Consider the following 10,083-nt stretch of genomic DNA (forward strand, 5'->3'; position numbering starts at 1 on the left):
ATTTACAAATTACGAAATTATTTATGCAACAATTTAATTTTCGCACATAGTTGCGATTGAAAAATAATACAAATTCAAATATGATCCTAATATTCACAAATATATTTTCAATAAAATAATAGTTTAAATGTATATAAACGAATAATTTAATTAAGACTGTACTGATAAGAAAATAACTTGAAGCAATAATGAAAACTTTTAACACAAAAAAGCTGAAAATTCCCTGAAATTTTTTATAAAATGTTGATGAAAATCACTATAATTAGGAAAAATTATATTGCACTTAAATTAAACGAAATAACTAAAATTAAAGGAAATAATTATTAAAATCATTAAGTTATAATAACTTGGGGACTATATATATATATATATATATATATATATATATATATATATATATATATATAATAAAAAAATAAATACAAGAAAACACTAAGAAAGTTAAGAAAAACAATAAGTATCATTTTTTGCTCTAAAGCTGCAAGTAAACAGCACTCATTAGATAAGTTCAAAATGAAGAATAATTATAGACATATGAAAAAAAGGGGGTGGGAAATAATAAGTAAAAAAATAACAAACAACATTTTATTAAAAAAAAAAAAATTGAAATGTTAATTAAAATGTTAATTAAAAAACCGGAAAAAAAGCCAGCATTTTTTTACTTATTATTAAACTTACTTATTATTAAAATTAATATTGAAGGTCCGACTCTTTCGACTTAACTTTTCAGAATAATGACCGAAAATCTGAAAAAAAGTTTTATATATATATATATATATATATATATATATATATATATATATATATATATATATATATATATATACATATATATATATATATATATATATATATATAAAACTTTTTTTCAGATTTTCTGAAAAAAAGTTTTATATATATATATATATATAAAACTTGTTTTCAGATTTTCGGTCATTATTCTGAAAAGTTAAGTCGAAAGAGTCGGACCTTCAATATTAATTTTAGTGTTTGCATATTTCGCTAGATCACGGGAATTTTCTTAGCGCATTAAAAATTTTGTCCATATTTATAAAATTTGTTAATTCCATATTAAAACAATTTTTTAAAATTATGTACTTTTTTTTAGCCATATAATTTAACTCATATATAGTTTAAATTTTTATTTATAAAATTTCACAATGACTGATGGAACTTCTATTTCAGCAAAATTGATGTAAAAAGCGAATACTTACATTAATTGTTAAAATAGCAATTTTTTTTTAAATAAACAGCATTGAAAATAGCAATAAACTGCATTTTTCTTTTGTAAGTAGGAAGAGTACTTTTTGGAAGGTAGTTGATCATTGTTATTCCCGTATGTATGTTACAAAAAAATAAAAGATTAACTTTGAAAGTAGAATTTAAGATCGAAGGAAAGTTGTGTTTGAATTTTCTTTACCGATACTAGAAATAAATAAAATATATCTTCCATTTTGCCCTTTTTCATGCAATATAACATATAAAAAAAGGCATTTTTAAAAAAAAACATGCCGTAATTGTCATATCGAGCTTTCACTGTACTCTTTCGATTCAAGTTCTAGCTAATTCAGTTGTGAGCTAATTTTCAAAATCCCGTAAATTATTTAAAAATATAATGCTTTTAGGTATAATAGAACGGGCATAAAATAAGGGGAACTCAAATTTCATACTCGGAAGAAAAAAAAGTTTTAAAAATGGAGAGGAGATTTTTCTTTACTCTGATAGATAAGGAAACTGATTCTTCACAATTCTGGATTGAGAAAAGTATGTATTTTACAATCCTTTGTCCATGAATTCATCTTTATAACTTTTGACTGAAAAAGGTGATTTGAGTCAGTCAGGGGGGTTATTACTAAATCATTTTTCTCATTCTTGAAGCAGGAAACAGCCTTTTGTACCTTTAATATAAATGGAAAGTGTCTTTGGCCTTAGGCATGATAAGAGATATGACAATAACAATGATTCATAACAATGTAAAGAAGTATGTTTTCTCAAACAATCTTCTACCCTATGGGGGTGGTTGTCAATTCGCAGGTGTTGTTCTGAGAAATTTTTATTTAACTTAACTCATTTCTGAGAAAATAAAAGATATTCTTCAGGAGACTGAAACAGGAGTGATTGATTTTCCCTCCTTACATTGAATTCCTTTAACAGATAAGCAATTTTAAGAATGAGACAATCGCTTTTTTGTGTGATTGGAACTTATTAAATTCGTTGTAAAACTCAAAGATTTTTAGAAAAGAAAGTTTTCTGTTTTATATGAATTTTTATAATTTCTTCAGTTTATTTCTGGTTCTCATTTAACACTTCCTCTAGCTTATTTAAACTTTTGACCGCACACCCTACTGAAACTTCCAAGAACATATTTTAAACTGTATAGCGACCCATATTTTCATAGTCAAAAATCTAAATAGAATTTAAAAAAAGTGAGGTTATTTAAAGAAAGTTAACTTGGGTTAGATTTCAAAACTTAACTATTTTTTTGCGCTAATTAATTTACTTAGTCAAAGTCAGAGTACGAAACCCTTAAGTTATAATGCGTGAAAATCTGACAATTGCATAAAAAATATTTGGAATGCTTTTTTTTTCATGTTCACTGCATGAAACCTGGTACATTTTTAATTATGTTTCGTTTTTATTATGCATGTTTCGTCAAATATTGCGAAATTAAGCTAAATTGTTTCAATGATATAGTTGCTAGGGTAAAATTTTCGGAATTGTATATTTTATTTGAATCATTTGTAGCCTATAGTATTATCCACAAAGTTATTTTCGTGGCGAAAATGGAATGCGCCGATAAAAGAAGAAAATTGGAAGAGAATAAAAAATATAAATGAAAAATTTTACTTTGCCGTAAGCATTTTCAAAATTTTACATCATTTTTTTCCATAAGATCCTCGTTTTTAGTGCAAAGAAAAATATATTTTGAAAACTGAAATAACTTAAAATTAAAAATAATTGAAATTAAAAAATAAAAATAATATTAATTTTTCAAAATTGATCTATCTTTTCTTGCTATCTTTAAATATTACAAATAACATTTCTAATGACATTAAGAAAAAAAGATCATTCTCAATAAGATGGTGAATAATATCAAATCGAAGGTGTTTTAAGATTTTATTTGCAAAAATTATTTCTCTAATACACTAATATTAATGTTGGGAATAAACTTTTAGGTAGTACATTTGAAAAAAAATTTTTGAAGGCTTATATCATTTATAAATTGCTTCAATGAAACAATCCAAAACTTAATTTTATTTTTATACAAATATTCAATGCTACTTAATTGAATTCTAATAATAAGTGTTTTTTTTAAATATTTGAAAGAAATATTTAAATTTTAAAGGATTGTGACAAAATTCTGTAATGCTAGTTGAGCTTTTTTGTACTTTTCTTTTGGCATAATTGGCCCCAAAGACATGTCATTCTTGCAAAGAGTAATTATCATTGATAAGAGCTTCAAAGTATATAATACCCTGAATGATTTCTTATAGTTTGCATGTTGCATGAAAAGAACTGTGTGTGGGGGGGGGGGGGTGGTTATGACTTGACAAGAATGACAATAGTTATGATTCAGTGTCCAGGTTTGACCAATGGGAGGTATCTATCTATTGTTGCAGCAAAAGTACATAACTGTTACTTTAAAATTGTAGTATTCATTTCCGTGATGTATGGTGAGATCGTGACTTAGTTCCTTAATAGTTACATTTGAAGAAAAGTGTAGTTACTTGATTATAATTTTGAAGTTTGGTGTAGTGAATTTTTTATCAAGATTTTGTGGATAACTCTTAGGATGTCTCTGCTCAAGGATATTAAGTAAGTTTACCTTATTTTTTTATTGATTTATTTATTGATTAATTAAGGCTTTTCATTCTTCTATATCCATTTTATTTAATACGTTCTAATTAGAAAAAAAAATGTGGCTTATAGTTATGGTTCATCTGTGTCTGAATAAGTTTTTGTATTTGAAATTTTTTAGTATTTGTAATTAGTATTTGAAATTGTTGAATATATTTGAAAATAAACTAGGAAAGAAAATATGACTTAATGTAATTTTAATTCAATGTAGGATTTATTTGATTAAATAATTTGTTTTTGATCTCCTCCAAAAGTTTTTCCAAGTTTAATTAAGTTTATTGCTGAAATGGTTTTGGGTATTTAAGGTATTTATTTATTTGTTTTAAAAATTATTTCAGGAATCAATTGATTCTGCATTGAAACGTCAGAAATTACTTTAAGAATCTCATTTTTTTCACTCTTCCTATTAGTAATTTTTTAAAGAAAGTAAATAATGTGTAGTGTAATTTTAATTTAATATAAGTTTTATTTGATCAAATAATTTGTTTTTGAAGCATATATTTTTTTTTAATTTGATTAAATTTATCGCTGAACTGAATTTCGCTGTTTAAAGTATTTATTAATTTATTTTATAATATATTTTGTTCTGTGGTATCAAGAATCAATTAATTCTGCCTTGAAGTACCTAACTCCAACAATAGTTTTTCTTAATTAAAATTCAATTAACCTAATTTCCTTCAATGTATTTTGATAATTAATGTTAATTAAAACTCATTTTTTTTAATATTTTTGTTTTATGAGGAATTAGGTGATTTTTCATTAAAACGTCCGAAATTATATCTAATTTCTTCTCTCTTTTGTAATACTTTCTTTAACAAAATAAATATAATAGAGTGTATTAAATTATTTGTTTTTGTTCTGAAAGTGGTTTTTAGTTCATTGATGCTACGGATTTCGTTATTTAAAATGTTTATTAATAAATTTTAAGCAGTGCTCTCAGAAATCAGTTGATTCCTTAGCCCCAGAAATTACTCTAAATATTTCAGCTTTTCCTTGCTGTCTTTTTTAATACCTTTTCTTGCTAAGTAAATGTGATATTATGTAATTTTGATTAAATATAAGATTTAATTGATTAAATTATTTATTTTTGACCTAACAAACAGTTTTTTTTAAAAAATTTTATTTAACTAAGTTAATTGCTGAAATGAATTTCATAATTTCAAGTATTTATTAATTTATTTCATAAAATATTTTATTCTGTGGTATCAGAAATCAGTTCATTCTGTATTGGAGCGACAGAAATTTTTCTAAATATCTAATTTCTTGCCACTTTTAATACTTTTCAGCAAAGTAAATATGACATAATGCAATTTACATTTAATATTAGATTGATTTGACTAAATAATTTCTTCTTGAACTCTGCGAAGAGATTTTTTTAATTGAATTAAGTGTAATGCTGAAATGGATTTCGTAATTTAGAATATATTGTAATAAATATTGTTTTCTGTGGTATTAAGAGTCAATTTACTCTGCTTTGAAGTAACAGAAATTACTCTAAATATCTCAGTCCTTCCCCTCTCTATTTTTAATACTTCTTTTATATAATATAATTATATATCATAATATAATTTTAAATTAATATAAGCTCTATTTGATTATATTATTTGTTTCTGTACTCCACGAAGAGTTTTTTTAATTAAACTTCTTTTATTTAATCACTGTTATTTCGTAGAGTACAATATTTCGTTATTTATAGTGTTTATTAGTTATTTTTATAAAACATTTTAATCCAAGTTATCAGGAATCAATTGATTCTGCCTTGAAATGACATAAATTACTCTAAACGTCTCAGTTCTTCCTCTCTCACTTTTAATATGTTTCTTTAGCAAAGTAAATGAGATATAATGAAATAAATTTAATGTAAGATATATTTGAGTAAATTATTTGTTTTAGTACTTCTCGAAGAGGTTTTTTAATTAAATTTATTTTAGTTTCTTACGTATTTTGTTATTTAAAGTATTTATTATTTTATGGTGTGGTGTCTGGCATTAGCTGAATCTGCATTGAAGTGACAAAAATCTCAGTTCTTTCTCTCTCCTTTTTAAAAAATTTTTTAAAAGGAATTAATGTGGCATAATGTAATTTAATTTTAATGCAAAGATTTTTTGTTTAAATGATTTGTTATTGTACTCTACGAAGTGTTTTTGAATTAAATTTTTTGTAGTTTAATACTTAAATGTATTTCGTTATTTACAAGATTTATTTATTCATTTTATAAAAAATTTTTATTCTGTGGCATCAGGAATCAGTTGATTCAGTATTGAAGCTACAGAAATTACTTTTAAATATTTCAGTTCTTCCTCTCTCTCTTTTAATGCTTTTTTCAGCGAAGTAAATATGACACAAAGCAATTTTAATTTAATGTCAGATTTATTTGATGAAATCATTCGTTATTAATGCTCCCAGAAGAATTTTTTATTTAAAATTTCATAATTAAAATGATTATAAATGACATTTGCTTTCAATAGAGAGCAATTATTCATTAAGAAGTTTTTTATACTGCAATTTCTGTATTCTTTTGCACTTAGGTTATTTAAATGAAAATTGTCTGTCAGAGAAGGAATTACCTATTCAAATTGAGATTTTCCTATTTTGTTTTTCCTAATGAAGGGAACGAAATATATTACATCTATTGATATGGATTAGAGGAAAATTAAGTCATTTTTAATATGTGGGAAGAGTAAAATATTGCATGATTTAATTTTTTATTCCTTTAATATGAATTTTATTAATTAACTTAAAAAAAGTTTTGTTTAAAGATTTTTTTTTCACTGGTTTTATTTGTATAGAATAACATAATTTTGTCATAGTCAAAAGTAGGCAGTCCTGTAGTAGTTGGCTATTACTTTTTATTTGGTTTAGTATTTATTCGTTTGAATTTACTATTTTGAATCCTTTAAATTAATAAATTCTGAATTAGTTTTGTTATTTTAAATATGTGGTAATGTTAAAATTTTGTCACATATTTTTTTGTGAATAAACTTTCTTTATTTTATTTGCGAAAATGGATATTAAAAAAGTAATTACTTTACGCACTTTTACTTTTAAAAAATTGAGTTTCTTTACATTTGAAAAATTAATGGGTCAAATGCTTATAGAATTTTTTTTTACTAATGAATCTTTTTTGAAAAAAATTAGTAATTATTATTAAGAGCCATTAAAATATAGAAAGAGATTTAGTCCCATTAATCTTGAATTCAGCTGTTTATAAATAGAAAATTTTGATCCAATTATGTCAGAAAATATTATTTTACGTCAAATTTAATTTGATAAATTGTAATTGATAACGATAAAATAATATAATATGCGATTTGTTTTTTCAAAAATAAAGTTTTCAATATTAGTTATTTCTCAATCATACATGTGAAAAAGAGGGGTAAAAAATGTACACTAATTTACTGATATATCACGTACTCCAAGAATAGCGCCAAGCATGTCCTTAGGCTGTGAAATACTGTAGTGAAGGAAAAGGTTTTCTTCTTCATGGATGGGTTTTACTGATTTTGTTACGATATAATCATTTGTGGATATTTATTGTGCCCATATATTTTTTGATATTCATCGTGTGTTGATATTTATCAATATTTAGCTTATGTTAACATTTTTCGTATTTTTCATATATCGTGAGAATATCTTTTAAATACTGTTCTCGCGATAAATTAAAATTATCGACGTTTTACGAGACATCGATGCATCGAACTATTAGCACCGAATTTGTCTGTGAATAATGAGTCCTAAGTTTAAAGATGTATCGTACACTGTAAGGATTAACTGGATTAACTTAACTGAGGAAAAAGATATTTTTCTAAGGGAAAAAGCATTGTTTAAGAAACTGTTTTTGCTTTTCACCGTTGCCAACTCACTGTAAAAAAATCCCATTATTATTGCAGACTTTCTCTGGATATTTGCAAAGCAGTTTTCAGTTTTCTTTACCGTATAATTACTCTTTCTCTTTCATATCATTTTAGAAAGTAGTAGAGAAGTATCGAAAAGTACTTGCTCTTATTTTTCAGGAAATATTTAATAATAATAACATCGTATAAATAAAACTGTGATCCAATTTTATTTTTAAATCGATACTTTAGCAATGTATTTCTTTAATATATAATTTTTGGCACATTTGATTAAAATGCATTTTCATTCTGGTAGGCCTCTATAGTTTAAACTTCTTTTCACTTATATATTATTTCAAGAACTTTTTTAAGATGAAAATAATTTAAGATTTTTTTCATACTGAGACGCCTAGAGCTCTGGTAGCATATAGGACTCTTTGAGATGACCCAGGTTCGAATCTCAGCGTCGCGGAGAATGGTCGTACGAATGGTGCTCTCGGCATGCACTGACCACAATGCAGGCATACATTTATCATAGAAGTTTTTATTGATATAACTGAATTTTCAGAAATAATAGTACTTATCTGGTGAAAAGACAAGCGCCTGTTTTTTTGAAGAAAAAAAAATGAAAAAAAGCAGTATTTTGGGATAGAGCTCACTTCTACTCGGACATGGTTCCAACGTCCTATCCAGCCAGCAGACTATTTCGGCCCTTCCAAAATGTTATGTATTATTTTACAGAACCACATTAATTTTATGGAATCATTTATTTAATTAAGGTGATTTAGTGATTTTACAGCATATATTATTACAACATTTCCAGTATATAACTTTTGTCCCGAATTTTTTTTTTACAGTGAAACGCACCGCCAATTTTTTGCAGCATAATTTAATAATACCATTGTTGATACATTATTTTTTTGATTTAATTGTTTATATTTTTTTCAGAATCTCAGCACCTGTTAGACCTGTGCAACAGATAAAGAGAAAAGCGGTTGAAGATATTGCTACTAAGAACAGCAAGAGTATGAAAAGAGACCCTGAAACAGAGAAACTTCAGCAAACTCCCAGGTGCCGATTTTTTCCGAAGTGCCGCATGGGTCAAAAGTGCCTTTTCCAGCATCCAACCTGCAAGTATAATGCCGCATGCAGAAATCTGAAGTGCATCTACCGACACATTGGTCCCAGAAAAATAGAGCTCTTCGAGAACAAGGAGAACGAGCAACCCAACAGTTTCCGATTGCTGCTCGAGAAATTAGAAAAGCAAAAGCCTAATCCATACAAATGGGTAAAACCTAAAGATGTTGGTGCAAAAAAAGATGTACCATAGACGCAGAAAATTGATGGGTAAAACAGGTATTTTAACGAACGCGATTTTAATTCACCAATCAAATCCCGTATCCATCTTTGCACACGATGGAAGCAAGAGTACGCGGTCTCTGCAATGAATTAGGGAAATGTTATTTGAGTAATGTTTTATGAATTAGATTGAAGAATATATAGAAGCAGATTTGTATAGTAAGTTGGGTTTCTTCTTAAAAGTTTCAATAAATTTTTTTATTCCAAATTTTTCTGTTCTGTAGTTATTTCAAAATTAATTTTGTTTCTGATTTATTGCTTTATTTACATTTTTTTTTAATTTGCAAGATTTGATACTGCAGTATTTATTCATTTACCGAGAAAAAAATTTATTAGCTAATCTTTTCTAGCGCGAGATTATAACATTCTTACCACATTTAAACATACAGATTATTCAGTCTAAAGGAATTTTTGCTTAAAATATATTATGTTAATTCAGAACTGTAATAATAATAAATTTCCCCAGCTTTACTTAGAAGTTTGTTAATTATTTCAGTACTCATCAAACTTAAAAATGTTCCATAACCAACAGTGTTATAGGTTTAAATCTGAGAATTATTTAATGTTACATGTAATTCCTAAAAAAATATACAAGTTAAAGTTAGTGTTTATTTTATATGAATAAAAATGGAAGAATTTTTTGATCCTACGTATTCATCGAAAAATCATTCCATGAGTTGATACTGCTTTGTTGTTATTTAACAATGAATGAAATCTCAGGTTCATAATAATCCGAATCTCTTTAAGTTATTCGTTTTAAAAATACAACAATTCTTTATCCAATTCACACTAAACTCTAGTGTAGGAAATTTGATCAGTAGAAGTTAGAATTTAAATTCTTTCAAATGTTAATTCAAAGAAAAAAAAAGAAATTCCATGATTTGAGTTTTTATGTTTTTTAATTTTTTTATTCAGTAATAAAATGCAGCAATTAATATATTAATATAATAATTTTTCATAAAGAATAATGGAAGTGAGTTTTAAAATATTAATATTGCTAAAAAAAACCTAAACAGTTTAATTAAATTTAACA

The 10,083-nt window shown here is 25.4% G+C and overlaps 1 protein-coding gene across 1 annotated transcript; it reads left to right on the top strand.

The window, feature by feature from the left end:
- The first annotated feature begins 3,666 nt into the window (after positions 1 to 3,666).
- Positions 3,667 to 9,258, top strand: LOC147808151 (uncharacterized). The gene is made up of 2 exons (XM_087166652.1): positions 3,667 to 3,816; positions 8,640 to 9,258. The coding sequence occupies exons 1-2, from the start codon at positions 3,794 to 3,796 to the stop codon at positions 9,019 to 9,021; spliced, it is 405 nt and encodes a 134-aa protein (XP_087022778.1). The 5' UTR covers positions 3,667 to 3,793; the 3' UTR covers positions 9,022 to 9,258.
- The last annotated feature ends 825 nt before the right edge of the window (positions 9,259 to 10,083 follow it).

This window comes from Parasteatoda tepidariorum, chromosome 6, assembly GCF_982258835.1.
Source record: "Parasteatoda tepidariorum strain Cologne lab strain chromosome 6, Ptep-v5.0, whole genome shotgun sequence".
NCBI classification, from domain to species: domain Eukaryota; kingdom Metazoa; phylum Arthropoda; class Arachnida; order Araneae; family Theridiidae; genus Parasteatoda; species Parasteatoda tepidariorum.

Excerpts from the sequence above, each read along its gene's own strand:
- LOC147808151 (XM_087166652.1), top strand. The coding sequence starts at position 3,794 with ATGTCTCTGCTCAAGGATATTAA. Across the intron at positions 3,817-8,639 it reads TCTCTGCTCAAGGATATTAA|AATCTCAGCACCTGTTAGAC; the intron begins GTAAGTTTACCT and ends TATTTTTTTCAG.